The sequence below is a fragment of the Haliotis asinina genome, chromosome 12 (genome assembly GCF_037392515.1).
Source record: "Haliotis asinina isolate JCU_RB_2024 chromosome 12, JCU_Hal_asi_v2, whole genome shotgun sequence".
NCBI classification, from domain to species: domain Eukaryota; kingdom Metazoa; phylum Mollusca; class Gastropoda; order Lepetellida; family Haliotidae; genus Haliotis; species Haliotis asinina.
Genome location: NC_090291.1, coordinates 18,681,862 through 18,709,651, shown reverse-complemented (window position 1 = coordinate 18,709,651; position 27,790 = coordinate 18,681,862). Strand labels below are relative to the sequence as shown.

Below are 27,790 nucleotides of genomic sequence, written 5' to 3'. Positions count from 1 at the left end.
ACTACGCGTCAATGACGTACTTCCGCCACTCGCACGATCTCCCTATTCGATTTTGTTGGGAGGGCTGTCTTGACACTACGTTCAACACAACAGTGGGTCAATTAAGGTCAATTATGAGGTCTACTGGAGGTCACACTAGCAGAAGCACGGCCAAAGCATGGGTTTGTTGAAGTTCAATATACGGTCATAACTATGGTGATCGTCCAACTACGTGATCGACTATGGTCTATGACGTTTATTCCGCCACCGTACGTGTCCGTAAGATGTGACTTTACCTTTGAGGTCCCCGCAGGTGGTGTGGGGGTCATCCTAAGGAAACTCTCGTGCATAGTTCAAACTTTGTCAGCAGGTGTGTTGAATTAAGAAAAGAAAATCAACATAAGCAAATTAAGAGATAAAAGTTCTTTATTTACAATAAAAAATATGATGATGACTAAAATAAATCTTTTTTGTACATACATTCATAATTTAGAACATGATATACACAACCAATGTCCATATGTGCAAATTGTTTTTGGCCCCAAATATATACTTGTAAATGCAGATCCAGATCCAGCTAGCTACAGCTTCTGTTGACAGCTGTTGACTTCTTCATGACCATCAGATCACTATACTTGTTTATTCCATGACAATCTTATCCTTTATTTTGATACGGTACCTATCAAAGAAAGATTTCACAACATCCTCTATCAGATGCTGGATCAGGACAATCAGTTTCAAGGCTTGCGAACAGGATGCACAAGTGAGGATATTCAGTTCCTTGTATCAGATCTTAATTTCGAAAATGAAGTTGAACAAGTTCCAAATGTAAATAATAAGGAATGCATTATGGCTATTTCATACAATCCTAATATTCTGAGACCAATGGCATCTACACTCAAAAGGGGTACCATCGCAGAAACGTTTGTGCCTCATGCATGTTTCCTTTAGCTAAAATAATTTTCTAAATCAAGAAGAAAATCTGTTTCTCTTTAGAAAGCTATTGACTGCCACACATACTTCAGATACACCATCTACACTCAGCAAACACTCTCTTCTGATTCATTGGACATAATCTCCAAACAGGTAGGGTTAGATCTACATGTAGTAAGGTATCATGTAATGTGTAAAAGTTACATGATGAGACTGACATATGACAAGTTTATGGGACATCAACCCATTTGGGAAATTAATATCTGATGAAGATGTACTGGCATAATGAGCTTCACACAGTAACAGACCTACTAAAATCCTAAGGGTATATTTGGTTATTTTCCTCTTCAACATCAAATCAGAGTTATGCAGAGATACAAAGAGAATGTTCTAATTAAATCAATCAGACCTGAAAACTGTCATGGCAAACATATCTGGATTTCCCATCAGCAATTCATGAGCCTGGCTAGATATTCTCAAAACTTTAGAGCCCTCAAGCCCATTATTAACACATTGGCTACAATCAAAGTTAAGACTTCTTAGGGCTATGACAGTTTCGAGAAATAGGGCCCTGATCCAGAAAGCCCTTTACTACTCTTCTAGTTCTGGTAATATGCTCACCAAACCTTCCTCCCCATCTGTTAAGTTTGATCAACACAAAGTCACCAGAGGCAATCTAGGTCACCTTAAGACATCTTATACATCACTGATACTAAAACAGTTTGGAAGAATGTGTTCTTTTGTTTTCACTGCTTGCTTAATTTGCAAACCATTGTAACATTTTGAAAATAAATAGTTCTCCAGTTGTTGATGTGAAACATGGCAGTACACAATGCAGCCTTATGAGGCACAGCAGAATTAAGTGTCTACATGATCTGTCTCAGTCTCCTTCATGGACCTTGGGGGGTTTACGGCCTCTGCTCTCTGTGGCTAGTCTTTGTCTTAACTGACGGACACCATTCAATAAAGCTATTTCTTGGTCATCAAACGTTCTGCGACTTCGTTCAAATGAAACTGAAAAAGACATGGAAAATACATTTTTGACACCCTGTTGATCGTATACATGTGTAATTGAGCAAAATCTTCAGGGCACATATGAACAGGATGTGGATTTACTTACACAGTCTTGATTGGGACTATTCACTGATTTGGGGCTGTGGGGTAGCTCAATGGTTAAAGTGTTTGCTCATCATGCTGAAGACCCATGTTCAATTCCCCACTTGTGTACAATGTGTTTGGCTGGAATATTGTGTGATATTGCTGGAATATTGGTGAAGCTGGTGCCAAACCATACTCACTCACTGATTGAATCATCAGTCCTGTCAAAACATAACTTCAAATTCCAAAATAGTTCAGAGTGGGTGGAAAAAGGAGATTAATGTCAGTTACCTCCATTGCCTCAGAAAAATGAGTGATTGAGTGGGTGGGGTTGGCTTTATGTCATTTTTAGAACTATTTCAACAATATCAGCACAGGATGCCAGAAGTTGGTTTCACATATTGGGCCCATGTGGGGAATCGAACCCGTGTCTTCAGCATGATGAGTGAATGTCTTAACCACCCCACCGCCCCTCAGAAAAATGAGTGATTGAGTGGGTGGGGTTGGCTTTATGTCATTTTTAGTACTATTTCAACAATATCAGCAAGGGATGCCAGAAGTTGGTTTCACATATTGGGCCCATGTGGGGAATCGAACCCATGTCTTCAGCATGATGAGTGAATGTCTTAACCACCCCACCGCCCCTCAGAAAAATGAGTGATTGAGTGGGTGGGGTTGGCTTTATGTCATTTTTAGTACTATTTCAACAATATCAGCAAGGGATGCCAGAAGTTGGTTTCACATATTGGGCCCATGTGGGGAATCGAACCCGTGTCTTCAGCATGATGAGTGAATGTCTTAACCACCCCACCGCCCCTCAGAAAAATGAGTGATTGAGTGGGTGGGGTTGGCTTTATGTCATTTTTAGTACTATTTCAACAATATCAGCAAGGGATGCCAGAAGTTGGTTTCACATATTGGGCCCATGTGGGGAATCGAACCCGTGACTTCAGCATGATGAGTGAATGTCTTAACCACCCCACTGCCCCTCAAAAAAATGAGTGATTGAGTGGGTGGGGTTGGCTTTATGTCATTTTTAGTACTATTTCAACAATATCAGCACAGGATGCCAGAAGTTGGTTTCACATATTGGGATCATGTGGGGAATCGAACCCGTGACTTCAGCATGATGAGTGAATGTCTTAACCACCCCACCGCCCCTCAGAAAAATGAGTGATTGAGTGGGTGGGGTTGGCTTTATGTCATTTTTAGTACTATTTCAACAATATCAGCACAGGATGCCAGAAATGGGTTTCACATACTGTGCCTATGTGGGGAATCGAACCCAGGTCTTCAGCATGATGAGTGAATGTCTTAACCACCCCACCGCCCCTCAGAAAAATGACAAGCAGAGGGCTGTCAATAGTTCCGACAGCTTAAGACAGACTAGACCTGAAGACCCAGAGAATGTCTACATGAGAAAACTTTACCTGGTGTGTGTGTGTGTGTGTGGAACATTGTGACCTCATCTAGAGGATAGATATTACTGTTGTTTTGATCTACATTTCAGCCACCTCATGACATGTTACCAACTTCAGCAAAGAAACTCTAGACAATGATTTATAATCATGTGAAAGGTGCAAAGAGTCTTGTTGGATTGCAACAACGGTTGATCCCACATGTCAGGTCATGGATACAACTAAGTGACAATTATTTAATCAACATACATTTGGGGCCATGAGGTAACCTGGAGGAAAGAAAATGTCCTAAGATGTTCTGTGAACAAGTGGTGGATGATATGAGGAATACATCTGCATTATGATAGCTCATACTGGTCTACTTACGTTTTGAGTTGTCACCTGTGTCGACACTGTCATACAACTCACTATTATCGAAATTTGAAGCTCTCTGGTATCCTAGAATATCAAAGACATTCAAATATATACAAACTTACTACAGTATCTTATTGGAAAATATTGTGAAGCAAGCAAATGGTGTTTATCTCACCCATGTGTAATTGTACTCATCCTGTACTTGACAAAATAAGTTTGGGATAATGGTATTATGACTGATATTTCATCAGTATATCACTAGAAGAATACATCATTTTTCATAATTTCAAAATTTACAAATATCCCTATTTTTTTCCAGTACATTTGGCTTTCCAAAAGACAAGGCAGTATTCTGAATCCTTCAATTCAACCTGTACTATCTCCATGTGTCTATGTGTATGGGTGTGTGCATGAGGGTGTGATATTTTCATCATGTAAAACACATGTCTAAACTTAAATTTTCATTACTGTATGTTGCTAAAAGAGGCATAAAACTATACTCTCTCACTCATATTTTCAAACAGTTTAAAGAAAATATGAAGTCAGATGACACTATAGTAAATTGGTAGTGGTGTGGTCACTTGGTGTTACACTTACATGTAGTTCATTGAATACCTAAGTATCTAACTGTATGGTTTTCAAGACTCACTGTTAACAATGTCAATGGCCTGTTGAGACAGATCCCGGGAATGTTGTCGACCAGTGTGAATATCTTCTTCCAGGCTCTTTAGTCTCCGTGATGCGGTGTTCTCCCACTCATCCTGGTCTGCTAACAAATCTCGATACCCAGCCTCTGTCTCGTCCTCCTGCAAACATGCATGCTTGTAAACTGAGATCTTCTGAGATCGACAGATCTGAGATGAGTCTTCACCTTTGGTAGAACCAGCAAGAATGGTTTGGTGTTCACACACTGACAATTACAACTTTGATAGGTCTGAAAATCAAGCCCATTACGTCCAAGTCAACCAACATGAAAATGTGCAATTTTCATGAGCTGCACTTCATTTCCAGGTAAGTAGATCATCTTTGTAGATTCTTTCCCAGGGACCGGAAAATTGGTGGTTCAATCCCCAGACACACCAGACTAGAAGATGCCCAAATATTGTGCTACCTGCCTGATGCTTGTTTTTATGGGGATGAAACAATTACTGATCATCTTGGAGTGTGTATACTGTGTTTGAGAGGGGTTAACACATTACACTTCAACAAGGCATCTCATTTAGAAAGTGTCATAAAACAGGCATTAATCCAGACCATTTCACACATATGCAGCATATACACACATGTCCATGTACACAACTATGTACGTGCAAAAAACACTTCCCCCCTTTCACTTCACACCATCCCCATCAGTGTTGCCTTACCCTAGTGTCATGGCATCTCCTCATCAAGTCATGGACTTCCTGCTCAAGCTCTCTGTTCTGGACATGTAGACGAGACAGCTGCAAAACAAACACACACAGGTTTGACTGACAGATGTATGACTGACACTTGTCAGGGTTTGTGTTGCCTCAGAATCTAAAGGTCCTTTCGGTTTTGTATCATATGAAAAAGGCCAAACCTAGGAAAGTAGTCACCCAATAACCGCTTACACTGAACATTGCTATTGTTGCATGAAGGGGTAGTGTAAAGATAGACTATATACTTTTGAACTTTAGACATACTTTCCATTAAAAAGGACTGTACTAGATTATAAATGAATACTGCAGCTATAAAAATAAAGTATTCCTCAAATAACGATAAAGCAGGGACATCTGGAATCACCATAAGGATAAAAGGAACATCGTGAGATACAGACAAAGCTGTTCTACTTTTGGAAGCCCTCAGTGACATGGACAGAGTGCTTGGAACATAAGTCACCCCTAGAATGTCCATTAGAGACATGCATTGGATAATAGAGATCTAATCAACTTCAGAAAAATACCCATAGTCAGCCAGTATGGGGCCTGATCCCAGGAATCCTGACACAAAAATGCAAACAGCAATAAGAAGATAATTGGCATGTATCGTGCATGTAGACAAGCAAGGTATACTGGGGACCTGTAATGCTAAGAATAGTCAATTGTCTAAGATGAGAGACACAAAGACGTGTGCTGTACCTGCACGTTCTTGGCCTCCCGCTCCAGGTCCTCCAGCTGATGCCGATGCTGCATCTCCTTGTGAGCCCACATGTCTATGTTCTTCTGGGATGCCTGGGCCAAGTTCTGAGACATCATCTGTTGTGACAAGTCAGTCAACAGTCAGCATAATGAGAGACATAAGGGCTGATTCTTGGTAAAAAAACCCCATTATTGAGAAGTATATGAAATAATGTGTGGCTTATACCATTAATTCAACACAGCTCAACATACCAATAAATGTCATAATTTAAAATCAAAATATAACACACTGTAAACATGATGAAGATATGTCAGCACAGGATGAACTCTTTGAAATCAAAATATTTTCATATTTACATCATCACATCATGGTTGATTGGGCCCTGGACAGGTGAAGATACAGGTAAGAATTTGTTTTAGCAACCCATCATAAGAGGCAACTAACAGCTTTATCTGCTCAGACTCACTGACATTGTTGACAAATGTGATTGTCTCCCAACTGCACAGGTCAATGCTCATGATGCTGACCACTGGATTTTCTGGATCAAACATTTACACACTGCTGCATTATAGCAGAATATTGTTGAGGATGGCATCAAACAAAACCCAACCAAACAAAACAAAAATAAGACACTTGATGTAAATAATGGGCATAAACAATAGGCATAATCAATGTCCAAACTGCTCTGGACCCTGATGTAAAAATCTGGGACCGGTTGTTCAATACTATTTTAACTGTCGGTCAACTCCTAATTGTGATAGCCATGAACGCCATATTGTGATCTGGAGACTGACCTTCCTGACCTCCAGCTCCCGCTCCCTCTCAGCATCCCTCAGTCGGTTCTGTATCCTCTCCTCCAGCTCCACCTGCTTCCGGTGCATGTCCTTCTCCGTGCGCAGGGTATGTGATGCTGTTGCATAGTCCCGGAACAACTCCTATGCACAATATCATACAACTTATACTGACCTGAACAAATCCTCAGCTTCTCAATTTAACTTTATTTTTTCTGCAGCACTGAACATTATTTCCATCATGTCATGAAAAGTCAGCATAATGTAGCTGAGGTAACTCTCGAAAAGATGACATAGCCCTATATTTTTTATAACTCTCATTAAACAATGTAGAGTGGATGAATCAAATCAGTCACAGCAGATTCTACTGACCTGTTCAAACATCTTCTTCTGAAGCTGCAGCTCCAGGTTCTTGATCTCCCCTTCCTCAAGAGCAGCTGCTGTTTCCTGGTCCCTCATCAGAGCCTACAGATACATGTCTGGTTCATCTCATGACACTGTACACAAGCTGTCCCGCAGTTACAACATTAGCCATAAGGAATCGACAGGATATTTCAAAGTACAACAAATACATCCTCATTTTCATAATCTTTTTCTCAGTTCTAAAAGCTTAAAACATGTTATTTAGCATAGAGTCATTAATGTTGTCTTAATCACAATTTCTGTTTCAGATTTATTGAAAAACTATTAACTAAGCTACCAAATATAGACATTTTGCAAAGTTTGATACTAACACACAGAAACACATGTATGACATAGTGGGTACATTCCTCACCTTTCTCTGCATCTCGTCATCCAGCCTCTTGAGCTCAGCTTCCCTCTGCTTCTGCTGGAAGTGGAGGAACTTCTGTCTGGCAGCATCCAGAAGCTGCAGCTCCTTGAGCTTCACCTCCCGGTTCATGGCAAACAGTCTGTAAATTACAGCAACCATGGGTAAACAGTCTGCAACATGCAGCTCAGCACAAGCACGTATCCAAGCAGGGTTTGTACTCACCTCTTCCTCTGGTCCACTAGCTTCTCCTCTTCATGCATAATCATGTTACGCCTCTTCTCCTCTGCTTCTGTCAGCAGCTGCTGCTGTCTGTACCATGCCTCTTCCTCCTGCTGCTTCTTCAGCGTCTCTCGCTGAACCTCCATCGACACCTTCCTACAGAACATCACATCCACTTGACACAGGCTCAGAACACCGATTGATCACCTACTTCCTATGGCTCACATAATGTGCTGAAGCTATATTCAATGAAGCTCAATGGATCATAAGCTTGAAATGATCTGTTGGCAGAGTATGTCCCAAATGTTATGTGCTCACTACAGAACAACTGAAATTTTGATGAATAATCCAGCTGATGTGTGTCATCATGGTGTGGTTGGCACTGCCTTGATGCCAGGATGTTGCAGTGAAATAATCATCACTCACCACTGTATAACATATAGTCAGTCTGAGTCTTCAAATTTAAGGAATTACAGGCTACAACTTCTTAGGTTGGTGTGCATGATTAGGAAAAACACATGGAGGGTTTTTTATCGCTAAGTTAAAACAAACTGACTTACTTCTGACGCAGATATTCCATTTCTTCTTGTCGAATCCTTTCCCGTTCTTGAACCTGAAAGCAGACAAGCAGCAAAAGGTACACTGAGCTGACATTTCACTTACAGGTTAACCAACAATGGGCTGAGAACTACGTAGTCCTTGGCTCCTTGCGAAACAATCATAAGTTTTATAGACTTCCAAAAGGATAAAATATCCATCAAGCTTAATAGAGAGAACATGTTAAACAACTCTCCAAAATGAATACATGGGCATATGAGTGATTTTCAATACAGTTACAGTAACTGTTGAGAATGACACAGTTTATCTTACCTCACACATAAATATTGTTTTCAGATTGGCTGAGTGCTTTTCTGTCATTTTCAGTGTACCCACCTTATAAGCGAAGTACATTGCAATATACCCCGCTGCCAATAGCAACTCATTTGGTACTTAAAGGTAGTTACTGTTTTATCTCTAATAACATTAAATGACACATGATGCATGGAAATTACCGATGTTTTGCAAATGGAAATTGATGAAAGGGAGATAACTCTAAATATGTTTTTCTTGTATCGTCCGCAAAATCTAGCAATGGCTACAAAAGCATATGACTCTCTTTCCAATAAATATATTTTGACAAAGCGTTCAAATGTAGTCCCTGTGAATTTCAAGAAGGGGAACTACATCGCAGCAACGTTACAGCGACAATACCTATGGGGAAAAAAAAGCTAGATGTAAGATTCAAATTGTTTCATTCACACAGGTTGGCTGAAGTGTTCGATCTGTTACCCATGCTTTAAACAGTTCAAAATTAACACTGAGGTGCTTGGTAAGATAAATACGTTGTTCACTGGTCCCAAGTGGACCATGGGTTGAGGTACCCTCGATGTTTGTTTACGTTCTCTCAGCTCTTCGGTACCTCAACCCATGGTCCCCTCAGGACTAGTGAACAGACAACTTATAATGACACCCTGTATCTTTCTTCAATGTGAAAACATTTGGTTATCTGGCCACAAAACTGACTTTCCTTCTGGGCTTGTTATTTGACAAAGCATACTCTTTCGTTTCTAAACTTTCTCAAAAGACTCATGGAAACAACAATCAAAAGCTACGAAATGGTTTGAAAAATGGTGCAGACAGCAGCATATTTTCATACGGTGACAAGACCTCCTTCACTGCTGGATCTGGTACTACAGAAGGGTGTTCTACTGATGTCTGATGAATTCATCACTTGTGTTTGTTTGTACAACTTCTACACACACCTGATAGTCCACAATAAACTTGGGGTATTTGTTGAACACAGGGTACTGTCCTCGTGTGAGGGGCTTGTATTCTTCCAGGGACTTGCATGGGTGTATGTCAGCAGGTGTGGATGACATGAGGCGATGAGCTTCCTTCAATACCTGTTTCACATCTACAGCATTACGGTGGTGGAAGAAATACTGCAACAGGTACAACATGTAGGATGAAGACTGGACATCACCTCTTAAGAAAAACAGATGTGAACAACACATATCAACTGAATCAGATATTATCTCAACGATTATGTGAATAAGTAAGTGAGTGAGTTTAGTTTTATGATGCACTCAAGGATATTCCAGCAATTATGGGACAGCATGTAAGTAATCAAGTCTGGGCCAGATAATCCTGTGATCAATATATGAGCATTGATCTATGCAAATGAGATATGATGAAGTGTGTCAACAAAGTCAGCAAGCCTGACCACCCGATCTTGTGTAAGCCTCTTATGACAATCAGAGGTTACTGAAGATCAATTCTAAGTCTGATCTTCACAGGTTCTATAATTAAGAAAGAAGATGTGTTACATTGCATTGAATAGGGAGCTGTTTCTATCAAAAGGTGTCTGCTTAATGGCTGAAGGCCAAGTATTATTGGATGCTTGCAATCTACACAGCACCTCAAAGAGAAGAGGAAAGAGAGAATAAGAGGGAGAGGCATGGGATAGAGTAAAGGTGAGAGATATGGAAAGAGGCTTGAACAGTCAGAGGGAGAGAAGAACCAGGTTGTGTATAAGTCTAATGAAGTAATCTGCATGTCTCCCTAAATAAAAGTCAAAGAGGGCAAGAGCAGAACAAACAGATTTACAGATTCAGAGTGAGAGAAAAGGGAAAGAGCTTGAGAGAGAAAGGGAGGATAAGTTGAAGGAAAGAGAGAATGAAAGGAAAGAAGTTGATATGATCACAACTGCCATTTCAAAACTAAACACATAGTAAAGAAAGGTGAGTATTTTCTAAACATAAATCCAATCAGAAATGGATTCTCCAAAAGACTTTCAAACAATGTGAAAAACAAAATGAAAACATAGCATTTTTTCATGACAACTCTTTAAAAGTGATGACACCTATCAAAGTTACAATTACAGAGTAAAGCAATATCAATATTGACTTCTTGACAACTCTAGAAAAGTGATGACACCTATCAAAGTTACCATAACAGAGTAAAGCAATATCATTATTGACTTCTCAACCCATAAGCTGCCATTTCTCCTCACCTTGAAGTCGTCCAACTCTGTGCACTGCATGAGAGGACCTCTCGCACAGATGGAGTAGGCAGCCACCACCATTAGCAGGAAGGATGGGTGATTACTGAACACATTGTCCCACATCATCAACCACTCATCTTTGGTCAGGACCTCTGAAAACACTGTTTCCAGAAGTGGCCATCCATAAATCTGAAAACAGGAATGACAGTGTGAACCACTAGTTCATGACGGTTTTAACAATTTCTACAGTCAGGACTCCTGATAATGGTTGTATCAGTGAATGTACAGATAAACAATATGCATAACCTGGTAGGAAATAATATACAAAACATTGCAGATGTGCACAAGAGCAATGGCATAGAATCATTTACAGATGTATACATCTGAAAAAGTATTGTTTTATTGTTTATTGACCTGTTTAAACAAGGGTAGCAAAGTTGTGGTGCACATATGAAATGAAACACAAGATTACTGGTACTCCATTAAATTCCATTCAGTACTCTTTTTACTGTACTCCTGTAGTAGTATAAGTAATAGGGGCACTATTACTTATACTACTCCTGTATTGAACGACAAAGGAGTACATACTCCTGATATTGAAAATTATCTGGAGCCCTGTACAGATATCAGTTTCATTCATCAACTGAGGCTGGGACAGGAAGCACCAGGACTCAGGTCCAGTGAGTCCTGGTAGGAACAATGTACCCTTTCAACTACCAGGACATATGGTTAGTCACACTTTATATCTAATGACAAGAAAATTCCCACCAACCGGTAGCACTTGCTGATTCTTTGAAGAGAGTCCTCCTTGAGGTACTTGAAAGCATTAAACCATTATAAAAACGGAAAAGTTACGTTTATGAATGAAAACGTTTCAAAACATGGTCAATACATCACCCATGTGATAAGAAAAGAACCATACAGAAAAGAACGTTTCTTTTCAATTCAACTTGAAAATCACTGCATGGAAAGTGATTTGCAAGGTTGAAAGGTAGGGCTACTGTCTGTTTGGCAGTGGCATCCTCTGGGGTCCTGCTGGGTGGTCAAAGAAATGAAAAAAAAAGGTTTTTGGATTTGCTAATGTTTTATTCCAAATATAGTTAAAAGTGCTGTTGAAAGTTTTAATGGACATAAAAATGCTTATCAGTACCCCTAGGTGGACCTCTTCTGAAAGAGAATAATTGGTTTGATTACAAGTTGTTCTTTCTTGAACTTCTTTTGACTATGCATGATTTCTTTCTGACTTGTATGTGTTTGAATACAAATAATGCATCTGCAAACTTCGGTGTTTGCATGATCAGACTTTTTCATCTATGTATCTGAATAGTTTGTGCCAGGGTTGAGGAAGAAGAATTCCCAGTCAGAGATTTTGGACACAGGTTGTAAAATTAAATTAAACTCAGTCCTATATAACCTCAAATTTGGGCTGAGCTGAGCTGAGCTTGGATGTTGTAAGAAATGGAAGCCCACATAACAATGTTTCAAAACTGCCTCTGTTATTTATGGACTGCACATCTGCTACATCAGACAGCAGAAACTAGATGGTTTGATCCATGTTATTCCAACAGACATTATCTGTCAGTCTGCCTGGGTGTCAACATCTTAGATAAAAACAAGGACTGGTTGGTATAGAGTCGGTATACTGTGTCTTAGTGGGGCATCCACTTTATACTGTAAAACTGGCATTAGTTATAACCCATACACAAAACCACACACAGTGAAAGGATGATGATATGATGTTTTAAAGGGAACAAGATAATGACAAACTTGCATTCTTTGGATGTTTGTCAAAGTCTTTTAAACACATTACATCTCTTAGTTCAATGGAGGCTGTGGTGTAGCCAAGTGACTAAATCATCCACTCAAGCTGAAGATCCTGGTTTGATTCCCCACCTGAGTGCAGTGTGTGAAGCCCATATATGATGTTCCCTGCTATATTGTTCGAATATTGCTAGAAGTGACCAAAAATATACTCAATAGGCCTTATAAACACCCAAATTACACTGAGGCCATGCCTGTTTCATTCCAGCATGAATTACAACACCAATCTAGTCTGAAAATGGGCTATAATGCAGAGTTCATGTTAGCAATATACTACTCAAATGAAGTTAAGAACTACCCAATACTTTCATAACTTGCTGGCTGTCTGACCTGTACACCTTATCATTAGTCATTGTTTATAATGTCACTTTAAATCATGAAAGATAACAATTGTGAAAATATTCTTTAATGCACTTTCACAAGTGTGCCATAAGGGCATGCAGATAAGAATTTAGCAGTGCCGTTTCAATCTCAGCTGTGCCGTTTGTATGATGGCACTAATAATTTTTATCCGTGGAAAGGCTACAACAAATACAGTGCTGTGAAAATGAAACATATCACGAATAAAGGTTAATGAATACAAATAGTTTTTTATGACTACAATAATGAGCCAGCACTTGATGCACTATTCAATATATATTAAGTGTAACTAAATCATTTAACTGACATGTTGACAGTGTTATTCTGTCAGGCTCATGACTAGCGACTACATTGTCTAATTTGATATAGTCCATATTTACCACACTTTGATGTATGAAGACAAATTCAATTAAATAGCACTCTTTTTAAAGAATTAATGTATATTCAATGCCATTTAGTCAGTTGGTTTGTTGTTTAATGCTGCACTCATCAATATTCCAGCAATATGTTGGTGCTCTGTAAATAAATGCGTCTTGGCCAGACAGTCCAGTGATCCACAGCATAAGCACTAGCATACGATGACATGTGTCAACCAAGTCATTGAGTCTGACCACTCGGTCCCATTAATCACTTCTTACGACAAGCATGGGTTATAAATTCTATTCATGAGGTGATGTTGTCCAATTCAACAAATACACATGTGAATCGTAACAGCACTACTTATCAGTATTCTTGAACAACCCATCTTTGACCTGGACAGTGGATTCATGATACAATGATATAAAGAAAAATACATCACTACAACTTTGGGGAAACAATTTTATTTACAATACAATTTTTATGTACAATACTGTGACAAAATCACAAAAAGAGCACTATAACTGGAGAATGCAAAGAAATACACATGTAAAACAAAACATGCTTCTGGCAGATAGCGTATGGAATCAATATACTATCAACTACACTGTTTCCTTCATTCAGTCTTCTAATATACATTGTCATGATTACACTTTTAAGTTTCTAGCACTTGTAGGATCTTCATTATCAATCATTCCAGGAAACACTACGGCATCTGCATTAGTTTGCATAAACCAATGTTAACACAATACCTTTGAATCGATCATAGCAACAATGCTGTCAGTATGAATCAATATAATAATAACGTTCTATCACTATCAAAACTATAATTCATGTCAGTGACCTTAGTTCACTTCTGATTCTAAACCACACTGGTCTGTGCTGAACATATTACTTCCATTCACAATATCAGAAAGTTGCTGGATGATATCCCCGTACGTTCTAGGTGTCTTCTCACTGCCTGTCAGCTCGCTACAAATAGACATCAGGCTTTGCTCCACCTGCATCTTCTGACGTTTTGGCTTGGTATTAGCAGTTCGGTTCCGCTTGTTGGCAAACCAGGCTTTGACCTGAGACAGAGATATACCCCCTTCCTCAGCCATCTTCACCTTCTCATCATCGCTAGGGTAGGGGTTGTTGAGATGCTGTTCATACCATTGTGTCATGATTTGAACAGCTCTAGGACTAAGCTGTCGTGATTTCATCTTCCCTTGTGAGCAGTCTTTCTGGGAGCTGACTTCTGATGGAGGGATGGTCTGTTTCAGCAGCTGAAGGCTGGATGTGACCCTACTGATGAGGTGGACGCGTTTACGATCAAAACGATCGTGGACAATCATCATCTCTTTCTGCAACTGTGCGGAGCGGGAGGACTTGAGGCTGGTGATTGCAGCTGCTCTTTCCTTCTCAATTTCAGCAATACTACTGAAGTAGAATGTCTGGAGTTCTAGAACCTTTGGGTGATGCGTGATCTGGCGGAACTCAGACTGGAGACTGGCCTCCTGGACAGCAGTGAATGAAGGGTCCAGTGTGTCAGTGTGACAGAATGTCTGGGTGTTTATGGATTCCAACACTGCATTCATCTCCTTGTCATGCTTAACAGCCTGGAACTGTGAACTGGCTTTGTTACATTCTGGTACAAGTGCAGCGCGCAACTCTCTGAACATGGGGTTACTGGACAGTTTGGCCAAAGATCCTGTATAATACAAGCAGCTGTCTGTGGGAAGATCAACTATAGATGCCATCTCTCAGATTCAAGACTTCAACAAACTTTGACAAATGTGACAAATCACTGACGTACACCTAAGCTTATGCCACAAATGATAGTTTATGGCAATGTTCAGTGTTCTTAATCATGATGCCATGAATCTGAGCACGACAAATATTTGACCAATGAGAAGATAGAGCCAGTTTAGAGTAAGCCAATCAGAAAATGCAGTGGTTGTGACTGGCTTGGGAGTGAACACCACTGCAGACCTGTGTCAATCAATTAGCCACACAAGCTTACTCACAGCTCTGAGGTGGCAAACAATCAGTGATGAAGTCACTCTCCCACAGCCAACTAGAGAAAACAATACTGCCACCCAATTGACAAGGAACAGAGCTAATCCATTAATTAATGGGCTGACTTGTCACTGACCTAATTAAGACTCTTGTTTTTTTGTGATTGCCATTTGATAGTCATACTGTACATCCATTGATCCCATTTTCAACTAAACCATCTTATGTTTTCATATGTTAATATTTCAGATGCAATAATTTTGTTTTGAACACCGATCAGATCATAAATTGAGTAATGAAAATGTTTATTTTTCAAATAATTAAATCGATAGTGAGATCTTGTAAATACGACATGTTACATGCAAACAAATATAGATCTAATATGACAAACATGCATTCTGTTCCATGGTTCCATCATAAAGCTCAAAATATCAGGGAATAAGTTTGTATTTTCCTGATATTTCCATGATTTTTGCATACTTGAATTGAGAATACAATTCATATTGTTATAAAAGGATATCATCTCCATGTAAGTTTACACATGCATGTATTTCACTCCAAATTCTTCTATGATGATACTGAGGTCTTTAATATACATTTGGATTTTATAAGAACATGAGCAAAAGACATTTCTCACAGACAATTTCCTATATTCTAGAGCATGAAGTAGCTCAGAAAAACTATTAACAAGAATAAAAGAAGTTCTCACTCGCAGAAACTGACAGAAATCTCCTGTATTCATAGTGACATGTTGATTTGTGTTCACTGTGTGACTGCAGCGTTGTTTTTCTGTGTTTGGAATCTGTTCGTTGAGAGTCAATTAAAAATTTCATCAGAAAGGAATGGTGGCGATTAGTGATGTGTGATAATTCTATGCCACACAGTTGTGATATACCAGTTTGATGGGAGTGATCCCTACTGACACCCCCTAGACACACTCTGAGAAAGCAGTCAAAGGTTATTAACAATGTAGCAGCATGACAACGATGACCAGTATGGACTATAATGACCACATAAATAATTGTGCATTGTCCTACAAATATAAAATCTTGCGTTGTCCTACAAATATATATTGTCCTTGTTCATATAAAATAATCACCAAAATTTAAATAACTGACACTGTTTATGCTGTTTGGTTGCATTTCGATCGAGATTTGTTGTTTGTTTGGTTCAGCAAGTTAAAGTCAAACCCCCGAAAAGACCTTAAATCTTTATATTTTCTCCTGCATCATGGCCCATTTTCCATTAAATCTGTAATTCTGTGTGTTCACGGCACACATGTGCACATGCCCGTTCTTTTCACCCTTACACCCCAACCACTACAGTGTTTATTTTGGGGAATGTTAAGTACAAACCATATTGAAATGTTAAACTGAATCCAGAACAAACAGATTAATATAATACATAGGACAAAACATTTAAAACTTCAATAACTTCTTCGACTGGTATGGAAACAAAGGGAACTGTCCAAAAGCTGGATGTCAAGTATGATGCACAAATGTTCTATGAGAGGCATTAGACCATTAGTTATGTTTTGAGAGTTACAGAGTGAGAAAGTTTAGGTTTACACCACACTCAGGAATATTCCTATTGTATGGTGGCGGTCTGTAAATAATCAAGTCTGGACAGACAATCCAAGAATCAACAACATGAACACTGGTCTATAGATCCTGATCCCGTTAGTTGCCTCTTACAACAAGCATGGGTTGCTGAAGATCAATTCTATGCAGGATCTTCATGGGTTCTGAGGTTTGCAGGGTACATGGAGAAGGCAAGTGGTCAAAGCCTCCATTATATGTCCCACATGGGAACAATGTGAGAACTCCTGATTCCCCTGCCACAATATTTCTGGAATATTGCTAAAAGAAGTGTAAAACACAACACACTGACTGCTGCAGGCAGTAGTTCTCACAGGTGGACATCCACACACACATAGCATAGTTGTTTCATGACAGTAAGGACACATCTATCTAATTCATCACTGCAGTCTAGTTCACACTATGTGTCTTGTCTTACCTGTGAAGTGACCTTGCACTTGACGAAGTGCTGCAGCAGGTATCGGTCATGGTGAGCAATGATGTTCTCCACCATGGCCAACACATTTATTGGAGGGTTTGGGAAATACTCAAACCAGTGGCCACCCCAGTTCCCTGTAATATCATCATGTATCACATGAATATCGCATGAATAATCTTTTAATTTAATCTGTCCCAAGAAGCCCCCTCCCTACGCCATCCCACGCACAATACACTTTGGTATCCTTCCAAAACTTCAAAATCTACTTTAAATGTTGAATTAAATGTCCTGATCTTATAATAGACCTGTTAAATATTTCTTATAATGACAAATGGGTACTATTTACCGATGTCATTTTGGCCATGGCACAGACATTGATATCCGTTGTCAGAAGAAAGGGAGTTAGCACACCCTTCACTTGACATTCCCAGCAAACAAAGATTACCTTATTGGCATAATCAGGATAATCTCTCTTGTACAGATACATACAGTTCAACAGTGTCAAAGGAATTTCTCACATATTATGGCATGTGAGCCATCAATGATCAGAACCGCTACAAGAACTGAAAGCCATTACCTACATAATATCTACAAAAGGATACAACTCTAGCTGGCTTAGAAAAATGGGCCACCAACGGTCTTCATAAATGGTAAAAAGATATTATTTGGGGAGCAATTGGTTTAAAATGATTACCTAACAGAGTAGCAATGATTTCGAAGCAGACAAGATGGTTGTTCTGGAAGAGCTTGACGAAGGGGAAGGCAAGCATGGGTAGATACTGAGTTTCCCCAAATATTGGTGACCAGTGTGCTAGCGCTGACAGGACTCTGAAACAATGGTAAAATATTACACTGTAAGTTGATGGTTGATACACTGTCATAAAGTTTAATACATTTTTTTTAAAATTTTATGTAATTTTATTCCATATACTGACATAAAGAACAAACATTGAAAATTTATACCACACACCAGTAAAAACTATATGGTGAAACTTGCCAATACCAGCACCTGTCTAATCTGGCACACTGTCAAAACTGGCATAAAATTTTGTCCCACCATTTTACGACGATTTGCTAATTACTAAATCATGGTCTAATCTAGCACTTGTCCATTTCATATTTAAGCACAATTTTCTGGTCACAACAAGCAAAACTGTCTAAACAGGCATGGGTGCAAGCAGTCCAATCAAGGTAGCTTTGTCTAATACACTCCTCTCAGCAAAATTACTAAAGATCAAAGGCAATCTGAAGATAAAGAGACTGACAAATGTAAATGGCAGCCATGTTTGAAAATGATCGACAATGTCTATTCCGACACTCTATCTAAACTGGCTTTTTATTTCAGTTCCCTGGGGTGCCTGTTTCACTAATATGAGCTTGTTCAGTTCTCATATATTGTCTTGTATAATTCCTCATCCGCTGACCAAACTTTCAGAGCTCACCTCTGAAGTACCCTCAGCAGTTTCCGACTCTTTATAGGGTAGGCTTCATGAAGTTTGGAGTAAGCAGGGTGAGCTCCCTTGTCCACCAGGGCGCCATAAGCAGCATGGTTCTCTGGCAGACGCAGGATTGACCTCCAGATGAACATTCTGCAGACACAGGTAAATGCAATGTGAAAGATTCCTGGCAGTTGTAGCATCCAAAATAGCATCCTGCTTGCTATCCTGTTTCTTGCAGCATTTCTGTCAGGATGTGTGAAATTTTGACATGGATGCTTATGTTATTGTCAATCAAAACACAAAATGTCGACTATACTGAAAAAAAAAGTTGAATATCTATAAAATAGTCCTCATTCTTCATCTACCCAACTTCTAGAATGCCAAAGGAGTCACTGTACACATGCATGCTTCCAGAACAGACCAAGCTGCACATATAATACCCACAGAAGTTAAAGAGTACTCTTTCTCATTGTACGGTTAATTTGACAAGACCTTCACGATTATTGAAGGTTTTTCTGGGCAAAAATAATTAATCATTTTCACATAACATTTAAGACTGGAGTGGATGCAAGTGATTTGCACCATAGATCCCAACGGATGAAAAGATATAAATAAAGTCAAACACACACAACCACAAGTACCATGCATGATAAATATTATTCTCAAGTTCCATATTCATTAATTAATCGAGAAGGTGCATTTCACACAGAAACATTCCCACTGACACGGACAGTCATTCATTCATCCATGTCTGCCCTACAAAAGCAGCCTACCTGTATTTATATGGGTATTCTCCAAATTCCTTCAGAATGGCTTTAAGTTTGTCCATGTCCAGCCCTTCTGGTAGACTTGCCTGAAACATTTCAATCAAATAAACTAGCAAGCCACGTTTGTAGAGAAGAATAAGATGACAGAGGCTGCATATGACCTCAAAGACTAATGAGCAATGTTGTGTAAATGGTTCAATAAACAAATCCATCAACCACACCGTAAATCAGTCATATGTGCAGAACCTAATGTACACAAATTCATCAAGTATTGATATATATCGTTTCCCATTTGTGCAGATCGATGCCGTTGAGCACTGGTGAAGATCAATTCTAGATCTTCACCAGTTCCAAAAACGATTATTTACAGACTGCCGCCTTACAGATGGAATATTCATGAGTGTGACATATAACTAAACTCACTCATCAATTCTAATTCAACTTAGTATGTAACACAACTTCTGACTGGTCAATGCAATAGATTTCCCACCATATAATCAGCAAAGACGGTCATAATTTGAAAACCGACTCAAGAAAACCTTTGCATGTATCCCTTCACTATTGGGATAACGCTGATTTTCCAGACATAGTCATTTGCAAATGCGCCAAGGCAGTTAACTAACCTTTCCCACCAAAATGGAGGATTTGCATTGAAAAACACAGAACAGTATCAGAAAGTTAGTTGCAATCCCAAACAATTTACTTGAAATGGGCTGTTCAGCCGTCACTGTGAAATCATGTAATAAGATTCATGACATCATTATGGAGTGTGACGTCTCCATCTGTGATGTCATTTGACAATTGAACTGTTAATGGTCTGTCGGTAAGGAGTCAGAGGACTACTATCATTTTCATTATCATTTCTGACAACCAGAGGGTGGTTTCATGTTAATTCCATTCATTTTAACTGTAACACTATGACTTATGCATCATTGTCAAATTTAGTCAGTGTGCACATAAGAAAAGTGTTGGCAGGAACTAATTTGTTTGGCAACTGTGTACATTCAAGGAGTGACATGACTAACCACTGACCTAGGGGAACTTTAACCTGATTTAAATAATGAATTTCTTTTAAAATGTAACAGTGTAAAATGAGCTGAATTAGAATGGGGATAAATGTACTGTGTTTGACAAGCTGACGGATGTTTACAGGTGGTTATATAGCCACAAATTTAACATAATATTGACTAAATATAACTAAATTTGCAGCTATATAACCTCCGGTGCAAAAGAACACACACTCACTCGCTCTAATCAGACTTGGAAAAAGGGAGGTTACAACATACTGAAAATACATTTTTCTAATCTATGATAGCTGCAATCTATGACTATCTACTAACTGTGTCATCATCCTGGGTCTGTCGCCCCTTTGGTCGCCTCCTCCGTGAGAGTGATGTGGAAGATTTGTGAAGGTTCTTCTCATTGTCATTATCAGTGGTTACTGTGTCTGACATTTTGTTGGAGGCCACAACCTTCACCAGGGGAGCTGGAGGCTGAAACACCAAAGTTAGCTCATACTGAATCTAATACCTTCCATACCTATAAAATGGTGCATTTTCTACAAAGATCCTTTATTTTTGAAGGATAGAACATATAAACAACTTCCTTCATATAGCAATAGGAGCAGTGCTTCTCAATCCATATACTTTACAGCACTTGCTTGACAATACTGTTAGAACATACTGCTATTGCATTAAAATTGTTCATCCATATCTTCTTATTCTTCCTAAGTTCCCCAACTTCTAAATGCCTTCCAAAGAAGGTCCTTTTATCATTAGTTTCTGGTGGTAGTTTTGGTAGCCGTGAAATCATAGTTATGTATAACTCAGTGTCACTATACCACATCCATTGGTTGCTGTGACATCTTCAGAATTTACACCATCCTAAAAGTTCTCTAACATTTGATGCTGACATTACACAAAGTCTGAGTGAAAATACACTTTGTCTTAGATCCACACATCAGTTTTTGTTGATGTTTAAAATAATGCTGCGAAAAAATCCTAAGAAAAAACTAAGTTATATCAATTTCAATACTTTGGCAAAATGATAGTGGCACAATGTGACACAATGTGACAATGCATTTATCTAGCCAAATGTTTATGCTTCCGTTTCATCCTCCGTTGTTGTGGCAAAACGTTCCTTGCTGCCATGTTGACACCTCAATGAAGTGCACGAAACTATTGGCTTGGCGATGCATGCTTTTCTCACTTCACGTGGTCACCGAGGTGTGGTGGGATAATATGACTTCTTTACTCCCTGCTCGCGGAACATGACAGGTATATATGGTATATCATCAGCCACATGAACCAATTTAAACTCAACATTCTTAAATGGATCACAATAATGATACCCAAGCCCTTCAATATCTGCATGGTTGATTTACCTTATTGAGTTCTGAGGACAGGGCTGGCACACTGTACAGATGAAGATTGCCATCATCCATCACCGTGGCAACATACCGACCATTGGCGCTAATAGAAGCATTACACACGCGATTCTCTATTGTTCCAATGTCAAAGAGAAGCTTGCAGGTGTCAATATTGATGAATCTCATTATTCCGTCTTGACACAGCACTCCCAGGACCTGCAACACAAATGGATATACTGTGAGTTGACATAACACTTTGAAGCCCAGGACCCTGTTCCACAAAGGAATCATAGCGCTAAGATGATCGTTACTCCCATGCTCACGACAGTTGCAGTGCTGTGACAGCTTTCTGAAACAGGCCCCAGGAACCCGATCCACAAAATGTTTGTCACAATATGCCATTCCTAAGCATAGAGTTACGAAAGGTCATAATTTTACGAGGACTTTGTGGATCGAGATCTAGGGTCTTTGCTGCAACATTCATGTTACACATTAAAGATTCAAATTCTGTGGCATAAAGTCTCAATATGCCAGGGCCTCTCATAACTTTATGCACTGTATTACCTACAGTATATATTTGCTGTGCACTTTTTGATCACTGTGTGTCTGTTATTAGTGAGATGAAAGTCTAAATCAGTGCTGGATGCAATGTAGCCTGATGTAGACTTTTGATGTAGGTTTTGACAAAAACTTTTAAACAAAAAGCTATAGTCAGCGAAAAACATCAATATTCACCAGAGTTGTAATGATGAATTAATACGCAAATACTTTTGATTCTAGACGTGCACAATACGATATATTGATACGATTCTTGTGTATTGATTCAATGTGATAAACATATAGTCAGCAACATGGGGACGGCCATGTTCTAGGTTACTATGCAATGCACACTCTCACAGTATTTACAAGACAAGAAAATGGGGGATGATTTTGAAGAGGTGACTGACCTGACACCTTCTGATTTCACAGCGGTTTTCAGAAGTCAAGTGTGGAAACACTTTCTTATGCCTAAGGACAAAGCCAATATGTAGTGTTTGCTGTGTGGCTATACCGGCACCAGTACCAATACGCTTATGCATTTGAAGAGGCATCATCTGAACATTTAGGGACCAAAGGCACAGGAAAATGAAGCTTGATAAAAGCGAAAGTTTGAAACCAGCTTCCACATCAAAGTGTGCAAACCCATGAAGGTCCTGGGGTAGAATAGGCCTTCAGCAACTTTTATAGGCGACCATACTTGTTGTACGAGGTGACTAAGGGGATCGGGTGGTCAAACTCACTGACTTGGTTGACATGTCATCAGTTCCCAGTTGTACATCGATGCTCATGCCAGTCACTGTATTGCCTGCTCCAGACTCAATTATTTACAGACCATTGCCATATAGCTGGAATATTGCTAAGCACGGCATAAAACTAAACTCACTCACTCACTCAAAGTGTGCACCTTCACCAGAAATATCCATGTACACCCAGAGTCAGAAGTTCTCAGCTAATGGTATACAGGCACCAAGGCTCTAGTCTATTTCATAAGTACTGATTTACGACCATTTTCTCTCAAAGAAAATGGTGGATTTGTGAAATTTGTTGCTACCCTCGAACCTGGGTACAAACAGCCAATCAGAATTGTCAATTTTACAATGTTTCCTCCAGTTTATAATGTTGTGGTTTTGGCAGATTCATCATGCATTTATTCCAAGAAGTATATATAACATTTTGAATTCTTTGGAAATACTGCAACCGAATCATGTTTTAGTTATTACGCTGCCTATGAAACAGCTCTTTTGATATACAACACAAATGCTTGCTGAATGCACAGTCATTTTTTCACATTTCATGTTTCAGATTATGACAATAGTTTTTACTTGAAGGTGTATTAGCTTCAGACTTGCTGCCAACTGACAAGTATCTGATCATAAGGTCTTTAAGGTTGTGTGTATTTGATGAACTTCATAGTTCATGCTTACATCAAAGGATTTCATGATTTGTCTGGTCTTGACACATGACATATGAAAATGATATGATCATTGTAAGAGAACATTATGATAAAACTATGACAAGTGTCAAGTTCACATAAAGGCAATGAAAATACTAAGATCGAGATCATTGTCACCAAGTCCATTTTATTTTTTGTGCCAAAAAGCCAGCTGTGCCAATGTTGACACCAGCTGACCCATTTCTTTATGAAGAGACTCAGGTTTCTTGAAACATTTTAAACATTTTGAATAAGATATCTTTCATGATGACTTGCGTTATTCTTTGCAGAAGAATACTTCCCCTGACATGAAATGAATAACAACACATCAGTACATTATCCCCATTACAGTTATATTTCTGTATACAAGGAGAGAGTATCGTGATACATATCATATCGTATGTATTGGACTACCAGTATCGGACCATGTCACAGGCGTACCGTCACAACTCTAATATTCACTAGGTGATATTTTCAGCATTTCTATAAAACTCTTCTATAAAAATAAAGTGATGTGTTGGATACCTGATCGGCTCCACCTTGAAAGTTGTCAGGGACAAACTCCATGTACTTGACTGACGTCACCTTGTTAGGTAGTTCCACTATACGTAGGAGCCGCCTTGTGTCAAGAGACCAGAGGTGAACGAAGCGTGATCGACCCCCTGCTGCCAGGACACGGCCATCTCTGTAACACACAAGGGATGCTAGTGGGTCAAACTACAAGTAAGTCCTAACCATTCCCAGGAACCATTTTCAGGATTCCTTTGTTACTTGCACTGGTGCAGCCTAATATTACCAAATTAACCTAGTTATGAGAAATACATTAACAATTAGTCTAACATTATAAGCATATATATGTCAGCTCCTCTTTCTCCCACAGTTTGAATAGCTGTGGTACCAAAACAATGCTGTTCATAGACACTTCTCGGCTATGACAATTCATGTAATTTTGTTGCTATGGCTTCATGGGAACTACATCACACAAATAAGTAAATACACACCAAAACCTCCAATGTTTTAACACACTATGTTACAACTGGAATTTGACTGGTGCAATTAGGTTCTTGTCATACGTCGCACCTGGTGCAAGTAGGATAGCATCTCTTGAATTCAGCCCTGCATATTCTCTTGGAAATATACCGAGCATGCAGTTGTTACCTATTTGTTGGTTACAACATAACATTCGGATGAGTGAGTGAGTGAGTGAGCGAGCGAGCACAAGTAATCCAATCATGTCATAGTGATTCAGTATGTGAGTGAGTGAGTGAGAAAGCGAGCGAGCACAAGTAATCCAATCTTGTGTCATTGTGATTCAGTATGTGAGTGAGTGAGTGAGCACAAGTAATCCAATCTTGTGTCATAGTGATTCAATATATGAGTGAGTGAGTGACTGAGGGAGTGAGCGAGTATGTGAGTGAGTATGTGAGCCCAAATAGGAATACCGGGAATTAACAAACTTCACAGAAACAACAGTATTACAACAACATCACAAATAACAACAGTGAGCTATCTGAATAAAGGGAGACAACTGTACCTGGTAGCGGCAAATGCCCGGTATTGTGGACTGTTGCCAGGAGGTACTGGCAGTTGGAATCTACAGTCAAGGGACTCGGATTCCCAAGCGAAGATTGAGTCGTCACGGAAACAAGTTATGATTGTGTTGCTAAGTGGCAAGAAGAACACCTGGTGGAGTAAAGTTCAGAATCATTTATCAGTGTCCTCCATAACTATATGGCTTCTGAAGATTCTAATTTTCAAAACTGATTAAATATGCATGACATTAGTTAAGGATTGCAGTCTTTTTTGGTCAGGAGCATAGCTACCATTATAAAAAAGGCTGGGCTGACACGTAATTGTTGCTAAGAATGTTGAGCAAGCCGTCAATGCTATCTAAATACATAAAGCTCTGTCACCTATCGGGCCTACATGAAAAAATGTCTTGGTATGCACTTGGTAGTGCTCAAATTCGGGATATAATTCTCAGATCTGAGTTATTTTTCATGTTAGATTGCATGGTTCACAAAATAATGAATAGTATCAACACAATTCTTAATTCTCAATTCTTGACACATTTGTTGCATGTTTTCGATTGTACTTTCACTAACCTGTAACACACCAACATCTTCCTTGATGTTGAGCTTCCTCTTCCTCTGGAAAGTGTCCAGGTCCCACAGGTGAGCAACATCTGCTGATGTGGTCAAAGCATAGCGCCCAGATGCATGCACAGATATACTGTGAATGGCTGATTCATGGCCCTTCATCCAGGCAACCAAATCCTTGGTATCTGTGTATGGAAAGTGAATGAGTATTGTTTTATGCCTTATAGCAACATTCCAGCAATGTCATGGCAGGGGACGCCATAAACAGGCTTCACAGACTGTGTGCATGAAAAGTGTAATCACTTGTTGTAATTTGTCAAAGTTTGGGTTATTGTTTAATGCTACCCTGAACAATATTCCAGCAATATGGTGGCAGTCTGTAAGTAATCGAGTCTGGAACAGACAATCCAGTGATCAACAGCATGAGCATCAATCTACACTAACAGGATATGATGACATGAGTCAACCATGTCAGCATGTCTGCCGACCCAATCTTATTAGTCGTCTGTTATGACAAGCTTGGGTTGCTGAAGACCAATTCTAACCCAGATCTTCACAGTCAAAGCACAAACTCAAGCTATCCCATTTTAAAGTAAGTGCAGATGTTGACGTTAGTTCTCAGTCCACAAAGCTGAGCTAAAAAGTGGGTTTGCTGGTCACAATGTGCATGATATATGGCTGATCATCAGCCCTAAAACTATATTGCTCATGCTGTCAACCACTGATTCACTCAACTAAGATTTGATTCTTTACTGGTAGCTCTGTGAAATGGCCTCTTACATGACACAACACTCACTTAATCCCTAAATGTTTCACAAATTTTTACAAGAATACGCAAACAATAAGTCGATGAGATTTTTGTGCCTTGACCTGGCAGGCCATAATCAGAAGAATTCTGTTATTTGAACCCATGACAGACAACCCCCAGATCCCAGTCTGCTATATCTCTGCACAGGAAATCATGATGCCTAATGAGTGAATTTGCTGATGAATAATCTGTTAAATTCATTTTATGCATACTATGATTGACACTACTACTTTTATTTTGAAATCCTACAGATGTAATACTTTTGGACAATCAATACACTCGCAGTTCAAAATATCTCTCATTTGACCATTTTTCCATGTGTGTCCAAACCTCGACTACAAAAAAATAGAGATGCAGTACATAATTACATGACAGGCACAGTGAAAAATACATGAGTAGCAGGTTATTCAGTACAGTACAGTACAGTACAGTACAGTACAGTACAGTACAGTAGACCATGAACATACCTGTATCATAGCACTTTAGGGAGTAATCAGACAGGCCAACGAGGAACTCTGTCTTTCTTCGGAGAGAAAATGCCAGAGCTGTGCATGGATGGCCTGTTTTTTGTACCAAGGAAAATCTGAAATGTAAGCAAGGATATCATCTACCTAAAAGTACTTGAAAAAGTAGGACCATGTGATGACAGAATATATACTTGTACAAGAAAACATAGTTTGGAGATAAACATACTGTGTTGGAAAATCAGAGGTACATAACAAAATTATAATAGCTCTAAATTTGATTTAAAACTGAACATGTAGCATGAGGTCAAATTTAGTTTCTCTAAAATGCTTTCTAAGAAAATCCATCCCCACTGAGGGTACAGTGTTCTCAGTAAACAAAGGGCCAAGGGCCATAACTCTAGTGTAAGAACACACTCTCCATTTTGGAATTCCATCAAAGCATTCATGTCCTGATACACATATCAAGTTTGATTTCCCTATCTATAATGGTTTCTGAGAAAATCTGTCCCCATTGGGGATACTGTGCACCAAGACAAGAAATACATGACAAGGGCCATAACTTTGAAACAAATTGTAAACATGCTCTCCAGTTTTTAACTTCACCAAGGCAT

At 39.2% G+C, this 27,790-nt stretch overlaps 2 protein-coding genes across 2 annotated transcripts in view; both read right to left on the bottom strand.

Annotated features, from left to right (window-relative positions):
- Positions 1–387: 387 nt before the first annotated feature.
- LOC137258750 (TBC1 domain family member 31-like) overlaps positions 388–27,790 on the bottom strand; it is a 29,693-nt gene continuing 2,290 nt past the window's right edge. Inside the window, exons 3-24 of the mRNA XM_067796439.1 lie at positions 27,180–27,295; positions 25,911–26,089; positions 25,340–25,488; positions 24,331–24,490; positions 21,849–22,049; positions 20,806–20,958; positions 19,472–19,551; positions 18,702–18,848; positions 17,954–18,087; positions 17,260–17,393; positions 10,717–10,896; positions 9,467–9,646; positions 8,225–8,277; positions 7,668–7,820; positions 7,449–7,584; positions 7,046–7,138; positions 6,677–6,817; positions 5,882–5,998; positions 5,147–5,224; positions 4,432–4,588; positions 3,795–3,866; positions 388–1,926 (exon numbers count right to left, since the gene is read on the bottom strand). Of these exons, the coding sequence (XP_067652540.1) occupies positions 1,793–1,926; positions 3,795–3,866; positions 4,432–4,588; positions 5,147–5,224; positions 5,882–5,998; positions 6,677–6,817; positions 7,046–7,138; positions 7,449–7,584; positions 7,668–7,820; positions 8,225–8,277; positions 9,467–9,646; positions 10,717–10,896; positions 17,260–17,393; positions 17,954–18,087; positions 18,702–18,848; positions 19,472–19,551; positions 20,806–20,958; positions 21,849–22,049; positions 24,331–24,490; positions 25,340–25,488; positions 25,911–26,089; positions 27,180–27,295 (2,947 nt within the window). The 3' untranslated portion in view covers positions 388–1,792. The remainder of the gene's footprint in view (positions 1,927–3,794; positions 3,867–4,431; positions 4,589–5,146; positions 5,225–5,881; positions 5,999–6,676; positions 6,818–7,045; positions 7,139–7,448; positions 7,585–7,667; positions 7,821–8,224; positions 8,278–9,466; positions 9,647–10,716; positions 10,897–17,259; positions 17,394–17,953; positions 18,088–18,701; positions 18,849–19,471; positions 19,552–20,805; positions 20,959–21,848; positions 22,050–24,330; positions 24,491–25,339; positions 25,489–25,910; positions 26,090–27,179; positions 27,296–27,790) is intronic.
- LOC137258593 (pre-B-cell leukemia transcription factor 4-like) lies at positions 14,091–14,987 on the bottom strand. Its single transcript, XM_067796298.1, has one exon. The coding sequence runs from the start codon at positions 14,985–14,987 to the stop codon at positions 14,091–14,093; it is 897 nt and encodes a 298-aa protein (XP_067652399.1).

What these genes read in the sequence shown, in the direction of transcription:
- LOC137258593 (XM_067796298.1), bottom strand. Translation starts at nt 14,987, where the DNA reads ATGGCATCTATAGTTGATCTTCCCACAGACAGCTGCTTGTATTATACA.